The following is an 18,813-nucleotide window of genomic DNA, read 5'->3' on the forward strand; positions in this document are numbered from 1 at the left end:
TGCTGTTCTGTCATCCTGCTGCCGGGTATTACGATATCCTGCAGCTTATCATGCGGTGTCCTTGCTGCCAGCTTCCCTTTTTGCAGCCCCAAATATCTTGTACAGCAGCAGAGCTGCTAACCAGCCTCTCCAGTCCCTTTTCCCAACCACTCACATGAAGCAGCCCTGGCCACCATGCAGGGCTCCGTGGGGCACCGCCGATGGATTCCCCGATGAAAAGCCGACCTTCTGTTCTCACCCCTGTCCTGTGTTAACCAGTCCTGGACTCAGTAGACTGCCTCTTGTCTTGCTGCAAGGCAGCCACGTTGCCTTAACCTTTCAGGGTGAGAATTTCCCCTGGAGCCTTACAGAAATCGACGTCAGCTCCACCAAGCCGAATCATTCCTGTGGTGGCTTCAAGGAAAGCTCTGCAGCATCTCTTTGCCCTGCTGACATCTGCAGACTCTTCCTCTCTGTATCACACTCTGGTCAGCCTGGTGACTTTTACTGTCTCTTACCCTTTTTACCAGACTTGCTGAGTTTTGGTGCCCAGTCCCTAGGAACTGAATCCCAAATTAGCCGTGTCTGTGCCACCCCCAGCCCTCCGCTGCTGCAGCAGACTGAAGCAAAGGTTATCTGCTGCAGTTAATAGTTAAGCAATTTCTTACTTTTACCCTTGGGCGAATACCATCTGATTCTGGAGATTTATGACTGTTGCTTTTCTATTTATTTCAAGCAGTAGAGGAAGTGATGTCCTTTGCACGTGTTACAATACCCACTTTGGTCTGAGTGCGCTAGGAGTGGAGCAAAGGAGGGAGAGAAGCTACAGACTTCTGAAGGGGCAGCTCTTTTTTAATACAATCCAACCACCACGTTGCTGTGCCAGCTTAAGGTGCAGAGATGCTCCCGTTCCTCTCTCTTTTCCTCATTCTCTCTTTTTCCAGCCTCCTCCTTTCTGTCTGCGTTTCTGGCCATCACTGACAAATGAGGGGGTGAGAACTTGCGCCGTGAGTCCTTAAGCAGCGCTCGGTGCTGGCCCAAGGAGAGCTGGCTGAGGGGAGGCTGCGACAGGCAGAGAGTGAAATGCCACCACTGGGGTTTGCTGGCTGAAATCCAAACAGCCTTTGAAAGACTTTCCATTCCATTTCCAAACTCTCAAGTCTGAATGTCTTATCATTTGCCGAGCCATAAATAGCTGTGAACTGAGCAGGCTGGGCTGCTTTTGGAGCTGATAGTTACGTCCAATAATGCCACAGTGTTATCTTCGTATCCCACTGGTGTTTGCATTGTAGATCAGGAGCCCAGGCTGGCTTTTTTGTTTTTTTTCCCAAAGATTTAAAGGGCTGGCGGGACATTTATTCAGTTGTGCAACCTCCATTCAGAGCACTTCTCAGGCCCTGGACACGGGACTCATTTTTTGTCCTGTGACAGCAACTGTAAATCTATAAGGCAGCTGGAGGTCACTTATAGTCAATAAGTAACCAGAGCTCATGAAGGGAAAACACAAAATATTTGGTATAAAAACATGGGCTCCACATTCACAGCTCCCACCCTGGGCGATGTCCTCACAGCTGAAGAGCAGCAAAGGGCTCTCATGGACTCCAGAAGCCCCCAGCACCCATGATGTGGGTATCCACTCTGGCCATACTCTTTTCCTAGCAATTGTCTAATACTGAGAATTCCTTGCTCTGCACACACCACGTGAATTACAGCAATGTGGGGCAGGAGGTGCTTCAAGTGGGGGCAGTGGTGCCCATCTGGTGCCAGCTGAGGCCCATGGCAGGCACAAGTTCTTGCAGGAGCCCCTGATTTGCTTCCAAACAACTGTGAGCTAAGCTCTTAAATACCTCTGCCATCTGAATCACACCCCAGTGGTGTCACCATCTCTGTTCCTACTTCTGGAGCTGATCACCCACCAAAGCTTCCGCCTGACCTCGTCTCCAGCCCTTGCAATGAGAATATTTCCTCCTTCTCAGTTTCCTCTTTCTCTTGACCTCAGCCACTCTGGGTTTGTGTTGATGCCATCTCCTACCTCTGTGTAGCTGCCCTGCCACCCGTCCCTCATGCCAGCCGGGACCTGCACTCTGGGTGTGCTGTCACAAGCTGCTCACCATCACTTTTTTGCTGTTATTCTGTCCTTCTAATAGAGCTTGGCTGTGCAGATGGTTTGCGCAATAACCTGTGACTCATTTTCAGATCCATATGCTGGATGGATTCCATCTTGCTTTAGCCGCAGGGTTTGCTGATTGTTGTGTTACACTTTTCATTTTCAGACTGGGAAGTGGGCAAGCGGCTCTGCGTGCTCCCGATCCACCAGCACCTCCTGCTCCATCCCTCAGCCCTGGGGGGAATCCCGGGGGTCTCCATCTCTGTGGGCCTCTGTCCCTGCATGTCTCCATCGCTGGGCACCCTCCTGCTGCAAAGCTTGGTGTGGGTTGTGGGACCTGCAGGCCTTCCCCCACAAGGCACTGGTCCGGGCGATGTGGGTCAGTGGGTCCTGCCCACCTCCTGGGCCAGGAGAGACACACAGGCTTTTCCTTTTCTCCCATGTGTTCAATACAAATGGGCGTTCCCCTTCAAATTTCTGACAACCTTAGGATCACCTTGAGACGTGCGCCCAGGGAGCAGGATGGACAAGGGAGTGTGAGCAATGCGAGAGAGATTTTCTGATCAGCAGCCACACGCAGGCACCCATTAGCCTTGCTAGGGCTATAACAACACCCTGTAGTGCTTGGCCCTGTGCGTGTACTTTCCACAGCTGGAGGACTGGTCAGACTTGAATTTTAGGCTTCTTAAGGATTTATTAAGAGGCGGAACTAAAATTTTAGCTTGGAGTGGTGAGCTAAGCTCTCCAAGGTCAGGAGGTAGAGAGGATCTGGTTAGGGCAGCCCTGTGCCATGGGACAGCCAGGGACTGAGTTCCCTCTGCATGTGTCGCCCATGGCACGGCGCCTCCTGCCTCAGGGTCATGCAGTTTGGTGTGCAGGTTGGAGCCCAGGCTTAGGCACAGCGCCGTGCTCACTGGAAAAGCCACGAAGGGGCACTTTTTGCTCTCAGAAATTCTGGAACAACTGGGTGCACATCTCCAGAGCCTCTCTAACACTCCCACTCCCATCCTTCAGCTTTTGGAAGAAAGAACCGTACAAAGTCAATCTTTATTGAAGCTCTGTCCCCCAGGGCCTCAGCGTTGGAAGGTATGGCAAGAGCTCACCACTTCCTACTGCTTCCCTGGGAAATGACAGATGCCACAACCCAGGCTGATCTGGCAGGGCTGCACAGCTGGGGGACACAGGGCTGGCAGCGCTCGGCTCCAGAGAGCAGCCCTCAGCAGAACACAAACGTCATGAATCTTGAACTGGGATTTTTTTCACATGCACTTCAGAAAGATACAATAGAAAAAATAAGCAGGTGTTTACCTGACCAGCAATCTGATGCAGGCTCCCCTCCCTTCCCCCCAGCCTCTTCTGACATTGTACAGGTAAGCACAGACTTACATCTGCTCCTGCTGCTGGTGTGTTCTGAACGCAACTCAAGCCCAGGCCACCAGAAGAGCCCATCCTGGGGACCCTGACCATAGCATGGCTGCTGGGCACAAAACCCTTCAGGAAAACAGGAGATGGGCTCCACCTTTACCTCCTCAGTTTACCCTCCCTGCTCTCCGATTCCCTCCCCAGCCCTGAGATGCCCTCACGCCGCAGTGGGGCACATTGGGCAACGAGGTGACCCAACCCAACAGGAGGTGCCACGGCTAAGACTCACCGTGCAGCTCTCCCCTCTTTGCCAGATGGGATATTCCCCATCGGAGGAAGGACTTCTTCCAGGAACAGCCTTTTCTTTATTTAAGGATTTTTGCATAGGCGAAAGTTACACGTTTTGGGCATGCAAATGTCAAAATGAGGACACACACACTCACACCCACAGCTCGCGCTGTCTCTCAGGCTTTTTATTCGTGCACATGACTCTGTGCAAAATGTTTTCGGCAGCTTGAAAGTGTGCCCTAAAATGATCAGATTGATAAATGCCTTTAAAGCGTCCGCTGCGTGTCTGTGCAGCCCTTCACTGCCTTCACGACTGCACACAAAATGCATTCTGCAGACTGTGTGGCACTTTCCTATTTTGAACTTCATTCTGGCTGCTTTTATTTTGCTTTCCCAACTACACAAACAGGCTTTCTGATGAAATTAAGCAGTACATCGCTGCATGCGATGCTGCAAATGTGAAGGATTTTCAAAAGCATGACAGCTGGCAGCACAGAGCCAGCTCCTTGCCTGGAGTTTGCACGAGACAGACGACGTGCTGATTAAAACAAAAATAGGAAAGTGCAATAGAGTAAGAGTGTTTGCTGACATTGCTATGATAGAAAAGTAATTTCAGGGGTGAGATTGTGCCTTGGCCTTTTGCATGGACCTGCTGTCCTGCATTTCAGATCTGGGGAGTTCCTCTGTGGGAATTTTCTCAAATGAGGATTACTAGACAGGCAGCAGATGCCATTCAGAAATGAGGTACAATGCAAAGGATAACAGCTAGGAATTAAAATAAGGAAGCTGATAGTGCATAGATTGGTTAGATTTGCACAACTGTAAATACAGACAATAATTTACAGGCTTTTCTCTTGAAATATATTAGTGCTGCTACGAAGAGGCAAGAGCATGACTTATTTATAACAACTTACCATCACATTTCCATACTGTAAATGACACAGATTAAGTTGATATTATATATTACTTAGCTGTGTATCAATTAGCTACACGAATGCTATGAATTCCGTCATATATGATAGAAGCTATATAAAAATTGTATAATTACTGCAGTGAGTCATCTAGTTAAATGGCATTCCTATATGGACAAATTTATTTCAATGCAAGATTAATAGCCTTTTGCTGCTGTTTTATGTGCTTGCCAAAGACCATACTACATTGTTGCTAAGCATCATTAATGGATTAAAATAAGGGTTCTGCATAATTCCTACAGTGTATCTTCAAGCAGCTTGTTTAGTTTGTGCACTAGCCTAGCCCTTGTTAGCCCTACGTAACACACAGGTCTGGAAGGCTGACGTGTGTGAAGGAGGTTAATGCAATCCTAGAAACTCTTTCAGAAGCTCGCAGGTTTTCTTGTGGATGACTTCACGGAGTTTCCGTACGCGCCGGATGCTGGAGGTGCCCACAAAGCTGTCTGGCTGTAGGACAGCCATGCCGTTGTGGACATCTCCCATGATGATGAGCTGACCGTCCACTGTGGTCATGTTGGGACACGGGCAGCTCCAGTCCATGTTGAAGAGCGTTATTTCCAGGGGTTCCTTCCCCAGGAACTTTAATCCCATTTTTTCATCTTTGAGAATCTCCTCCACTGTCACCAGCGCATGTCCTGAGTCTTGGTCTTCGGTCAGTTCCGTGATGCGGCCCAGGATCACAAAGTCGCTTTTGCAGAAGCTCGTCACCAGCTTCTGGCGCGGCTTGCAAGCTTTGCAGTGCGTGTTCTTTGGGAAGGGGCACATCTCCTCGCAGGCCTCCCGGCTCTCAAAGTTGTTCTCGTTCCCTCCACACCCACCATAAATGAAGGACTGGCACTGCTTTGTCAAGCTGTTGTAGGCCCATCTGGGCTCGTAGGCTTTGCAGTGACCTTGGAGGGCTGGTAGGTTGCAAATGTTGATTGGGCCGTTCATGCACGTTAACATACAGTTCTCATAGGTCTCAAAGTGGTTGAGGTTGCTGTTACAGTTCCCGTAAATGAAAGTGAAGCAGTTGTTTTTCTTTGCATCATAGTACCACCTGGTCTGCTCTTCTCCACAGTCTTCGCTGTCTGGTTGCTTCAGGCACTCATCGGTTGGAAAGTGTGTTCTGTTCTGGGCAGCTTCTTTGGATGCGGGTTCTCCTTTGATGACGGACAGTGGGAAATCAGCCCTGAGAAGGCCGCCGCTGTTTCTGGCAGTGCAGGTGTAGATACCCGCGTCTTGCAGCTGGGTGTTGTAGATGACCAGCTGGGCTATGTTAGTGACCACAACGTTCCCTCTGACGTGATTTGGCTTCATAATGACTTTTTCTTTCCCCTCAACCTGCTTCTCCCACGTAATTTCCGGCTTGGGTCTCCCTGTAACATCACAGAGGAAGCTGACAGTCTCTCCCACATAGACTGACTGATGGACGGGGTTGTTCACCAAGGCCGGTGGCAAGATATCGATGATCGTCGTCTCGGAATAGGCCGTAGTTGGGCGAGCTGTTGTTTCTGGTGGGATTGGGCTGGTGTTTGGCCAGGTGAGATGGTATCGACAGGTGACTACGTTCAAAGTAATGCCTTTTATGCAAGCTTCTGCGTCCATGTAACACTTGTTGTAGTAGGTGAGCCCGTCAGAAGCACAGGTGAAGCTGGGCTCCTTCTCACACCTGTCCTTGCACTTGCAGACGGGCTGCCCGTCCCAGATGTCGCACTCTGAGCCTTGCTGGATGCACATGAAGCGGTCGCAGGTGGCCTCTTTGGGCATCCCCACAGGCCCTTTCTTCCCCTTGACATCCATGTACCGAGCCGCCACGCAACTCTTCGTCCCGCAGACATTGGGGCAGCACTTCTCGAAGGTCTCACATTCCTGCAGGGAAAGAAAGCAACCTGCTCGTTACTGGGGACAGAGCTAAGACCTCTTCAGGGACTCAACAAGCAGAGAGCCCAGAAACTTTCAAGGCTTCAAGTTCAGTGGACCCAGTTTTGCCACAGAGATCCGTGGTCCAAAACTCAGAGTCCTCGCCAGCAACGTGTAACCCTCTCCAGCAGCTCCCAGGAGGAGGCTCAGCATGCAGGGGTTTGCAAAGGTCTCCGAGAGAAGCCTCTAGAGAGGAGAATGCATTGCTACTGCTTAAACATCGTCAGTCTCTCCTAGAGTCACATGGATTCCTTGACTACAGAGCTAACAACCCCCCCTCGGCACTCTCCGAAATGCCCGAGGACAAGCCTTGAGAAACAGGAGCGGATGGAAAGACTTATCATATGGCTGTGGGCTGTGGGCAGTAATCCGTCTTATTTTCCAGAAAAGTATGTAAAGTATTATTTGAATTCCCCGAGACTAACAGCCTGCTTCTGGGGGTGAACCTGCCAAGGATTTGTAATTGTTCGCATTGTAGAGGAAATAATAGAATATTTCAAAAGTAAGAGAATTCTTGCTCCCAAAATAATTTTTCTATGGTGTTTAGAAAAACAAACCCCAAACAGCTCGTTATGGCTTCTCTGTCCTATTTTAGCCCTGTGTTCAAATGCAGCATCGCTCTTCTGATGATTTATTAGCCACCGTCAGCTCTAAATTGTGGTTAATTTTAGCAGGATTTTTGTCTTTTGTACAGAAAAGGTATTTGATTTGTGTGCACTGACACGCGGCTGTCGGTATGGATTACTTTAAGTGACCAAGAACCTTGCTACACACCAGGGCACACTTCCAGTGTGTGTTAAACCTCCACAACCCCCCTGAAATCCACCAAATTTCTCTGTAAGTGAGAACAGCGTGTTTTTTAAGCTGCCAAACTAAATAGCTTCCCTTGAGTGCAGTATGCTTTCCTTATTGGGAAAAAAGATGACCTAATAGCACAGCTCTTTCCCCATTTCCAGCTGCACATTGCTAGGTTTCAGAAGGAAAGTTGCAAAATGGTTTCAGATGAGGTTAAGGAGCACGGTTTAGCAAAGCTTGTGGCTCTGTCTGTTTGCCTGCAGAGCACTGCACACGAGTCCCCAGGTCTCTGCAGGCACACGAGGCTAAATGAGCATTTTTATCCAGTGACTTCTAGCTTTCAGTAAATTATGAAAACAATATCATCTGCTGCCACTGCTTCTGGGTTTTTACAAGGCTTTTAATATTCATTGCTGCACCTGGTAGTGGAAATAAAGAAGGCTTAATTGAGAAGGGCAAAAGTAGAAAGAATACTTTCATTCATAGCACATGGGATCCGTGGAGCAAATCTCTTTGTTCACTTGATGACCGGCCTTTTTCCCCTCTTTTTTTTCCCCCTGCTTTCAGCGCTGCAGAAACAACACTGCCATGGAGCACGGACACAGCGACTCCTTCCTGCCTGGTACGTGCGCTGTCAGCCTGCTCTGGGCTGCAGGAGCTTTGCTGTTGCTGTAAGAGGCAGGAAGAGCAGGTATTGTCAGATGCCAGCTTGAGCTGCAGCGCTGACAGGTTGAAAAATGCGTTTTAGGGTTGTGAGTTAAGCACATTTAGAGCTGGGAGCATCATAGAGAACATCTGCTTGGTCATTTTAACCGCGCTCCTGTTCTGCACGCCAAGCATGCTTCGTGTTTCAAGTGCAGCAAAGGCTGACAACTTACGTGTTAAATCAGATGATTTCATACACAGCTCCCCACAGGAGTATTAAGCACTGATGATGGCTACCAACAATAAAGAACATTGTGACGCTGCAAAATACTGCGGATCGACCCCACGGCACGCCGAGTTCCAGAGTATCAAATTCTGATGTTTCTTTTGACAAGAAAGCAAGAAAAATGATCCAACAGAATGAGCTCTGTACCCACACCAGCACGAGTGACAGCTGTCACACACCTCCTCGCCTCGCTGATAACTTGTCAGACCCTGTCTGTCACACACAGGTCATGGGTCAATTAAATACGTGTGCTGTCTGAATTCAGTCCGGCGCGGCGCCGCTGCTCTGCCGCCTGCAGCAAACGCCAACAAAACCCACCGCCCGCCACGCACGGATGTGCAGAAGCGCATCACTCACCAGGTCGGCTTCGCACTCCCTCTTGCAAGTGCTCTGCGCGTCTACCCACAGGTTGGGGTTCATGTCATTGGGGCATATCCCCGCGTGCGAGTACCGGATCGGGGGCAAAGCTCTCCCTTGCAGAGAGACCTCCAGAAGCAACAGGACGCTGCTCTTCCCCAGCAAGATCCACATCCACCGCGTGAACAACACCAACACCATCTCAGAACTTCTCCTGGGCAGCGGCAGTGACCGAGCTGGAGGCAGCGCCTGTCTGCCTGGGGGGCTGCTTTTGGTCAGCCTTAAATTTTCGAGGAACCCGAGTGCACCTGATGTCTGTAAAAGCTTCAGCAAGCTCCTTTGCTGCCTGTCCTGCTTGAGCAGCTTGGTTTGGACCTCATTGGATTAAAGGTCCTAGGAAGTCACCCCTTATTTTAAGAGAAATGCTAATAGTCTGAGCAGCGTTAGCCCTATTTATACCCTGCCTCTGTTAACAAGTCAGAAAAAGTAAACTTGATTTCTTTGACAGGCACACGCTTCCTATGTCCTGGTGGCAGTCAGACAGATTTGTTGCAAGAAAAAAAGCTGGAAAGAGTTTAAAAGGCTGGAACTGGCACGGTGGGACCCCTGCATGTTTCTGAATGCAGGGAGGCCTTCTTAACCCCTTTAGACCTAAAGTACTTCCCTATGCTAAGAATGGCATTTACTTCTGAAAGAGTACTTGTCTGAATAACAGGGACCCGCGATCAGGGGATTTCCCCACGGCAAGGGGCTGCACAATCACTCGCTAAAAGGAACCAGTAATAGGATTGAAGCAATTAAAGCTAGAATATCATATTTTAACCCAGTTAAGTAGGGAAGAAATAACTTATTTAAACTTAGGATCTGCAAAGCAGAATGTCTTCACAATTCCCCTGGGCTCCTCCAGGCTTTTTTCTGCTCTGTGGTGCTGAGGTTTCCAGGATGCTGCTTTGAATGCCACCCTCCAACCCCACCGGCAAGATGTTAAATTGTGGCCAAATTCCACCCCCCATTTCCCAACAGCGAGATCCCGGCGTTCAGTGACTGCTGACCCCTTTAACGGCCACAAAAAAAAAAAAAAAAAAAAAAGTAGAAGTTCAACTCTATGGAAACCTGCATAAAGGAATGTACAGCAATTCTGCATTTGAGGAGGGGGGGTGGTGGAAATTCAGCCAAACGAGTTCCTCATTCACTGAGTATTACAGCAAGAGGCCGATCCTTTTCATGCTGAATGCTTGTCAAAATCTCAAAACAAGTGGCAGAGGTCAGAGCTGCTCAGCACCTGCCAGGAGCAGCCCCTGCTTGCAGTGCCCAGGGAGCTCCAGGTGAGCTGCATCCCTGCAGGGCTCTGCAGAGCGGCGAGTGGGGAAAGCTCTGCATCTGCATGGCATGCATGGCCACCATGCTGCTGGGTTTGGTCAAGCAGGGCTGTTTCTAACGGCTGAGAAAGGGCCGCGTTCTCTTCAGAGACGATGGCTGCAAACCAGAATGACCAGCAGCTGCTGGGGATGGGCCTGAATGTGGGAATGCCCCAGGAGCTGAGGTTCCTGCTCCTCCCCGGCGCGTTTCCCTGCTGGTGCCCCCGGAGAATTTCCTCTAAAGGAAGGTCAGCAGCCTGGTTGGGTCTTCCCCCCCCCATGGCATTTCTGTAGCACCCCGGGCTCATGAGAGGGGCTCAAGCTGCTGGGATTTGTGCGCCCACAGGAACGATAGGCACAGCATTTAGATTTCATCTGACACGCAGAGAAAAGTTGTCCAAATTAGCTATTTATAAGGAGTGAAGTCAACCACCAGGCAGCAGTTTGTAGTTGATTTATTCTCTCTGAAACTCCTGAAACCTGCATGACACTTTACAAAGTGCGGCTGTGCGCAAATGTTTTATTCAAAACTTGTTTACAAAGACAAGCGCAGCACCCTGCAATGCCTAAAAAAGCCAACCCAAAATGACACATTCCCAAGAGGTACTTAAAATTCTTACAGCTCTATTAACAACAAAATCACATGTATTAGAGGTTCTGTTGACTAAACAAAGACACTTTATATTGTACAACTGACTACAGACGGGCTTTGAAAGCAGCTGTACGAGGGGCTCGCCGAGCGGCTGTCACAGCGCTGGTGATGGTGATGAGCACGGGGTCTTACCCACAGCCACAGGGAGGGCAGGGTTTGTCCTCAGTCCATGGGGTGGCTCCCTTGGAGATGTGATTTTCCCCTACCAAGGTCCTCCGGGGCTGTGATGGGCCAAATGTGTGTCTGCATCATCGGTCCCTGCCTGGTGCCACAAAGCCACCTTCTTGCATGTGCTGACCGTGCTGATAAGAGACCCAGGGGTGCATCCTAAGTGAGACTGCCTATAAGTGGGAAGGAATAACTCTGATTTATTTTTCCCCTTCCAGACTGAGGATTGGTGACCCAGGTGAGTGTTTCAGCCATGGGGGAGTAGAGCAGGGCTCTGAAGGACCAGGTGCATGTTGGTGGCAAACAGAGCAGTTTTTTGCTCTGCTATGGCCACCTCCATCCAGAGGGATCTTCTCACAGAACAGGTAACTCCTCTTGTGTCTTTTGGCACCCACGTTTCGTATTCTCATATTTAACATGAGAATATATTCAGCTCCAGACTGATGGAGATAAAAAAGGAGTGGGTAGATGTATCCATCTGGAGGGGCAGTTGGATGGGACTGACATTAATTAGGCATAGGAGATTTCTGTTAACGGAGAAATCAGGCTTTCAGCCAAACCTTTTCAGAAGAAGCCTTATAGGGAATCAAACCCTGCCTGGATCCAATGGACATGGACAGACATTGTGTCCCCCTGCGTCCCACTGCTGCAGGGACGAGGAGCCCTTGGCCACTCAAACTTCACCGGCAGTGAGGACAACAGCCCCACAAATCTCCCATTGATGGGGGCAGGCAGCTCCCAAGGTCGGAGGAAGCAGTGAGGGCTCTGAATAACTCGTCAGCTGCCTTGTCACAGCCAGGACATCACCAAAAGGCCGTGACCCAGCCTGGCACATCCAGGAGGTGACACGAGTACACAGACAGCCCTGGGTCAGCTGGGCTCTGTGGGATTAATGCACCCAGCATCCCTGGGGTTTCACTGAGGGCTCATTCCTCATGCAGCCCACTCTACACAGATGCCCATCCGACACTGCACCACAGCCTTGAAATCCATCCCAGGATGCCCAGGCTCCTGGTTAGGGCTGTGACCTACAATTGACCTAACTGCTGCTGTTTTCATTGATGATAATTTCTTTGCCCTTTATCTTACTCTTCCCAAGCTCCAGTGGGATGTCCTTGCCCCTCTCCACCGTGCCAAGCGCTGATCCAATGTTTGCTGTGGCCCCCTCCATCTGAGGAGGGAAACGGGATAAAGTACGGTTGAGGTGCTGCTTTTTAAACTGCTCTGGAAGGAACAGTAAGCTGTTGATGGTATTTATGAGGCAAAACGAGCAATCCTCACCTGGAGTTGCCAGGCGGTGGCAGATGGGTTTGTTGGCGTTACTGTGGAAGGGCTTTGGCAGGAGCTGCCACCCCGCAGTGCTCAGCCTCCCTTCTTCCATTGATCTCTGCCATGGCGAAGGGGCCCTTGCGAATTCGCCCTCTCGTGCTGCCTGGGCCGGCAGCCACTCGGAGCCCGCTTTGCCAACACAAACACAGCACACAGGCGCAGCGGCCCCTCTCCAGGCCATCGCTCAGCACCGCCGGCTGGCAGCTCGCTCACTGCGCTGTGCCACCGGGAGCCCCTGCGCTCCGTGCCTTCAGCTGCACCGGGAACGGGCTGCAGGAGCCTCTGCCTCACGGTGAGGCCTCCGAGGGCATCGGGGGCTGAGCTCACGGGGAGCCCCGTCTTCCACAGCCCCTCATGGGCCTTCGGCGGCCCTGGTCACCTCACAGACCCGAATGTCGCTGAGTGGAAAAGTGCTTTTGAAAAAACCTCTGTCTCATCCAGAAAGGAGCAGTGCTGCATTCTGCCCACAAAGCTTACGGTGTGAATGGCAGGTAGCTCAGCGTCTCACAGGGAGCCTCGCTGCCAGGTCCCTTTAGGAGCGCAGTGGCCAAGCTCTTGTCTCAAGCAGTAACGTTGCTTCCAAACCCACTGCAAAATATGGATGATGACTCTGCAGCCTTGGCTTTAGTTTCCCCAGGACCTGCAAAGGGCCACGTCTTCCCTGTGAGTGCTGCATGGCGCCCACTGACACCGCTGGGACCTGCTTGGAGCCTGGGCCACGGGGGATGCTCAGAGCAGCGCATCTCACACCCGCCCTGGCCATGGGCTGGCCAAGAGGGCAGGATTGCAGGCATCGTGCGATGCACCTCTGCACATCACAGCGAAGGCTGTAGTAGACTCAGGGACCTCCAGAGGCATATTTGGGTTGAAGGCATGCACCGGTGTGCCTGGAACCTATTTGTGGGGCTATTTGTATGTGTAATTAGCAATGGAAGCATATTTTACATTGCCACTAGTTAAGATTCCTGTCAGCGTTCCCTGCAATTACCCACAGGTGCTGGTTCTGGCTTCAGAAATGAGCCATGTGAGCAGATAACCACGCGCAGGACAGGTGTGGGGCACGTTCAGAGCAGTGACTGCTCACCACAATGAGCCACCATGGCTGCGCATCCTGCCCTGCCTGGCGTGCAGATGCTCAGTAAGCAGAAGTTAATGTAGTTAGACAAAAGGGATCGGTTCGGGGGGAAAAATCAATAACGTCAGGGAGTTTATTATAGGGTTATGGGCCACCTGCTAGAGCTCAGCATTAGGCCTGCGCTGCGTTGTTTCGGTGAGGGCTGATGGCACTGCTCTCAGACGAGGCCGGTGCCAGAATTATTGTTTTATGCCTTGGCAGATGGCTTCTGCTCAGGGGTTTTATCTTTGAGTGCAGACATACGACTAATCATCATTTGCTTTCTCTGCTAACGTAAGCCGGGCAGGAAGCAATTGCCAGTTTGATGATGGTTCATTATTGCTAGGTTTATTCTGTTTGAAACAGCACTGCAAGAGGCAAAGAGGGTACAAAGGAAGAGAATCAACCCGTTATCAGTGAGATATGCAGGAAGCTGGGTGCAGGAGCCTACTTTCCACCACCCTGTCTCTCTGTCTCTCTGTCTCTCTGTGGTAATGCTCAGATATCCCATAGATAATTCAGGGAGGCCATGCAGCTGGTATTTTTGGGTTGTAAAGACTGCAAAGGTCAAATGTTGGGGATGCATTCATCCTGCCTTACATCAGGATTGTTAGTCTGGATAACAGCACCTAAGGACACTCTGGCAAAGGGAGCAAACAGAAAAGCGCCAGTCTTGCAGCACTGCTGCTCTGCGTACACCATAGATGCGATCCTCAGTGGTGAACAGATGCCTTGGTGGTTGGTGGTTGTAGTGGAAATGCTGAGTCAGGGCCTGAAGCAGTGATGGAGCACTTGCTGGGAAGACAGAGCCAGCCCAGGGGATCTCAGCTGCATGCAATGTACCTGATTGATCAGCAGGGATGGAGCCAGGATCCACCCCTTCCCAGCCCTTATTTAAGGGCTGGCAGGGGGAGGTGAGGGCATCTTGCTGGAGAGCTCTGTGTACCTGAGGCTTTTTAAAGGTAATGGTTTTTCTTCCTTTGTTTCTGTGTCTTTGGTTGCTGCATTTGGGCTTGTTATCATTCGCTGTGGCTTAGGGTTGTGCCACTCTGCTGTTACTGCTGTGCTCTCCATCACATTATGGTGTTACAGCATTTCAGTGGTGATCTTCAGATTTTCTTGCTTTCAGCTCTATTTGAATGCAAACTCAGAGTAAAAGCGCCAGCGTTGGCCTGATGTAGGCTCAGCTCATCTTTCACCAGAGCGTGGAACATCCTTCCAGGAACGTCAGCTAATTTAGTTCCACATGTACTGCTGTAGGAGGCTAATGAATATCATTAAACCCATTGTGCAGACCCGCTTCAGTCTGCAAGTGACCCTAATTCAACCTTCCTTATTTATTTTAAGGAATTTATAGCTGAGAGGAAGCCACTTGCTGAGAATCACACAGCGGCGGCCATGAAAGGCTGCAGTATGAGACTCCTCTTCCAACCCCACAGGCACTGTTTGCTTTTCAAAAACCTAATTTAATAGAGAAGCATCTCGTTGCTTTTGTTTGTGATGTGAGTCGACTTATGTGAGCTGCACAGCTTTAAGCTGCTGTGCAAGAGCTGCTAATTTAAGCCCCCAGCCCCCATGTTTCCCCCTTGAAAAGCCGAAGTTTGTACTGAATTCCCTGCAACTTCCATGTGCAGGTAGCATCTCATCACCACTCTGAGCTGCTCCTTTTAGGAAGCTACAAACCCTTCAGTGAAGGAGGTCTGAGCTGCAATGCTGTGAAGTAAAATAAAACTGCTGCAGATTTGCCCATCTCTGTGCTTCTTGCAAAGTTGGCTGCAGCAGAGCAGAGGTTTCACCAGACCCTCCAACCTGCAGCAGCTCGGGGCCCTGGGAGCCTCTATGGATAACCTGGAAGTGCCGGAGCTCCTCTGAGGGTTTGGTATCCAAAACTCAGCTATAAACAATAACTAATGTTCACAAAATGGAACTATTTCTATTTCTGCAAATACCATGAAATCCTCATCGTCAACTTTGTCTTTTTGGAGTTTAAATCTAAATTAGGACAAAAATCATCTGAGCTTCAGAGTTCTTGCCTTCTTCTGCCTGGCTGCACACCCCCACTCCCGGATCTCACTTGCAGTGCAGGCTGTGCCTGGAGCAGCCCCTCACCCAGAGCTGGGCGTCTTAGCAGCCCTGGATCCTGAGCTGCTCAGCTTGCAGTGCTCTGTGTGCTCCTTCACCACCAGCTCCACGACATGCTGTGCCCTGCAGAGCCCAAACCTGGGTGAAGGCCCCCAGCTGCAGCTCCTACATCTGCTTTGGGCCACTGGCACCACTACTGGAAACACCCAATGGTGACCAAATGCAGACAATGGTACAAACAGGGCATGGAGCTGAGCACACAGACAGCTGGCAGGTGCTGCCTGCCAAGCTGTGATGCTCAGCTTCCATGGGTCTTCATGTGTGGGATTCCTGCCTGCCCTGCCGACAGGATGTTTGTATTTTGTGGCTTTTTTTCCATTGCTGTTCATTCTGATTTCAGCTTATTAGTGCACGCTCTCCTTTTAATGTTTCCCTGTGTGCAGCACGAGGAGTCCACCTGCAGCAAAGTGGGACCTGATGAGCTGCAGCACTCGCTGTTTGCTGGCAGGGCTGGAGATAAGCAGCCTTGATGTGACGGCACAGCAACTGCAGGTGACGTTTAAGAGATGCATATGGTTTAATAGCTCTTGTATCCCTGGGTGTGTTGTGCTCGCTCTGTTATCAGACCAATTGGGACCAATTGCTGAGGCTGTGTTTTAATGGTGAACGCAGCAGGTCTTCTGTGAGTCATGAGGTACAAAGGAATTGTAGCAGCATTAGAGGCAAATGTTTCAAACGTGTTCCATAATGAGGGCTTTTTTTTTTTTTTCTCCTCTGCTGGATGAAGATGGTAAATATTCTCCTGATTTCAAAGCAGAGTGGGGTGAGTTTGTAGCCAACCCTCCGGAGATCCCACCCAGTGCTTGGTTTTTCTTCAGCTTGAAGGCAGCCCAGAGCTCTGCTCCACAAAGCAGCTTTCAGGAGCGAGTTCAGCTTCACATGGGAGCAACGCGTGGTCTGCTGCGAACCCAGAGGACAGCTCAGCCCTCCTGAGCACCGGTTTGCACTGCAGGCGTCCTGCTGGCACAGCTCTGGCTGTGGGGACACTTAGGGCAATGGGATTCCTTGTGGGGCGCTTCAGTTCAGAGGGGTGAACTCTGGCCAGGCTGCCTGGAGTGGGATGGGAGGATGTGGGGCACCCTCACAGGACCTTTGCTTTGCTCTGCTGTGCCTCAGGCATGACAATGAGCTGACCCGTGTGCCTGCAAAATCTTTACATCGCCTCTGCTACCCACGGCTGGAGCTGTGACTGCAGCTCTGTGCTTACAAGCAGCTCTGTGTGTGCAGTGGAAAAAACAGACTTTCCATACACTTTCGTGCACTTCATAAACAAATTCATTTTTTAAATGATCAGATTTGTTGGTATGGCATTATCATCCACCTTGAACCCACTCCTTGCTCTGCCATCTACTCATGCTGCTGCTTCAGAGCACGTACTTGGTTTGCACTTTCTCAGTGCCTTCTGATTTCTTTGAGGAATCGCTGCATACCAATGGAGTGGCCATAGAAAACCAGGTTAGTGCACAGTAGGGGCTTTCATGGCTGCTAATCTTGATGACAAAATTATGCGAACAAACACTTCTTGTGTCACCAATATATATTATGTAAAACCTTGTGACTTTGATTATGTGTCTATAATACAGATTAGTCTGTTTGGGTGTTTGGTGCTGAGTCCAATAAGCTCCTAAAGTATTAGCAAGAATTTGCGAGTGACAGGCAGGCAGAGGTGCTGTTCTGCCTAATCCCATTCTCAAAACTCTGTGTGTCTGAACAGTTTCTGTTCTTTTCCTTATAGCACCGGGTTATTTCCTTCTCTGCTCCCTCCCCAGTTGCCTTTGCCCTTCTCTCCACGGCTTTGATGTATCACAAACGTTGGAAGATTTAACAAACCTTATGGATTAGAGCCAGGAAGACAGCAAGAACAAATTTAGAATAGGAGGCAGAGAATGTACCAGCTGAGAGGTGATGCTGTCAATCTCCATGGAGACCTCTTTAGTTACAGCTTTGCTAATTACTCTGTGGAATTGAATAGCGTCTGGTAGAAAGCCCATCCAAGTCAATGGAGAGCTTCTAATTGATGCGTAGCTTCAGCTGGCTGCACCTCAGCACTGCGAGGAGGGCACAGGGCGAAGCTCCCGAGTGTGACTGGTTGTAACTCATGGCTTCCTCTGTGATGGTTAAAATGCAACTGAAGAGGAATCTAGGCCTTGCTCTGGTCTTCTGCATGGGGCAGGATCTCCTGACAGAACCACAGCCCCACAGGTACAAGATTTTGCTGGCCAAGGCCTAAACCTTAGTGCTGCCTTTGTGAATGCAGGTGAGCTGTTTCCAGCGTCTTGCTAACAGCACGTGGATTTCCTACACAGGCCATCGGGAGCTGAACTTGGAGCAGACCCACAGAAGCATCTTGGCTCCAAAGGTGCAGGCAGGACTCTGAGCAGGAACCCCACGCGCCCCTGAGAGGCCGCTTCCATGGCCCTGGAGAGCAAAGCAAGGGCCTTCAGGCCTGGGCAGGGAGGAACGCGGCAGAACGTCCGGCGAAAAGCCGGGGATCCCCTCGGCTGCTCGCTTTCTGGGTTGGACACCGCTCAGCCCAGGGGGGGCTTTGGGCCCAACCCAGGGCAGAAGTTTGGATCCACGCACTGCAGCTCAGGCTTGTCACTGCTCCAAGCCAAACTGGCTTCAGCTGCTAATCCACTGAACAATTTCCAGTTGTTATCAAAATCTACCAGACTTCTTAACCGCAAGTCCCTGAGCTGATGTACCACCCCCCTCAGGTTCCAGGTCCCTGTTTGTTCAGAGGTGATTTGTTTGCCCTGCAGATAGGAACAATGTCAAATCAACAACTGCACAAATAGATCTGCGTGATTTTTGAAGGGATTGGTCAGGCTGAGCAGATCTAGCAAAAATGAAGGGAAGAGGAGAACGTGCTGGAAAAATATGAGAGTTGCCATCTCTCCCAGCACTTTGTACCACCATCTGTGCATCAATTCCTACTCAGTTGGAGGAGCTGTGAGCTTAGGGCAAAAGAAAGGCAGAGTTTGCTTAGCCCAGTGTCAGTACTGGGCTTGGGTTTCAATTCATTTCTCCTTCATTCCTCACCAGCCCTGCGTCTGCGCGCCCCTTCATGCTCTATGGCTTCATAGCTGTGTGTGCAGTTGTGCTTTAAATGTGATGGGTACATTTTTGGATTATCCCTGCATTTTCCAGTACCTTACTGTCAGTACAAGGCTGGTGAAAATCCTCAGAGATGTTTTTTGGGTGGGGAATGAGTGTTTCAAATGCAGCAATACAGCTGTGTCTATGCTCACTGATGAACTGGGGGTTAAACCTTTGAAACAGTGCTTAATAATAACTTTAAATGGCTGAGCAGTTGGTTAAAAGAGCTGGGGAATTAAACCTGAAATGTGGAAGGAGT

The 18,813-nt window shown here is 50.3% G+C and overlaps 1 protein-coding gene across 1 annotated transcript; it reads right to left on the reverse strand.

The window, feature by feature from the left end:
* Positions 1 to 4,746: 4,746 nt before the first annotated feature.
* On the reverse strand, positions 4,747 to 6,578 carry WFIKKN2 (WAP, follistatin/kazal, immunoglobulin, kunitz and netrin domain containing 2). Its single transcript, XM_052688124.1, has one exon. It carries the CDS (start codon positions 6,487 to 6,489, stop codon positions 5,047 to 5,049), a length of 1,443 nt encoding a protein of 480 aa, XP_052544084.1. The 5' UTR covers positions 6,490 to 6,578; the 3' UTR covers positions 4,747 to 5,046.
* Positions 6,579 to 18,813: the final 12,235 nt, after the last annotated feature.

The sequence above is a fragment of the Tympanuchus pallidicinctus genome, unplaced genomic scaffold, assembly GCF_026119805.1.
Source record: "Tympanuchus pallidicinctus isolate F22 unplaced genomic scaffold, pur_lepc_1.0 scaffold23, whole genome shotgun sequence".
NCBI lineage: Eukaryota > Metazoa > Chordata > Aves > Galliformes > Phasianidae > Tympanuchus > Tympanuchus pallidicinctus.

Excerpts from the sequence above, each read along its gene's own strand:
- WFIKKN2 (XM_052688124.1), bottom strand. The coding sequence starts at position 6,489 with ATGGATGTCAAGGGGAAGAAAGGGCCTGTGGGGATGCCCAAAGAGGCC.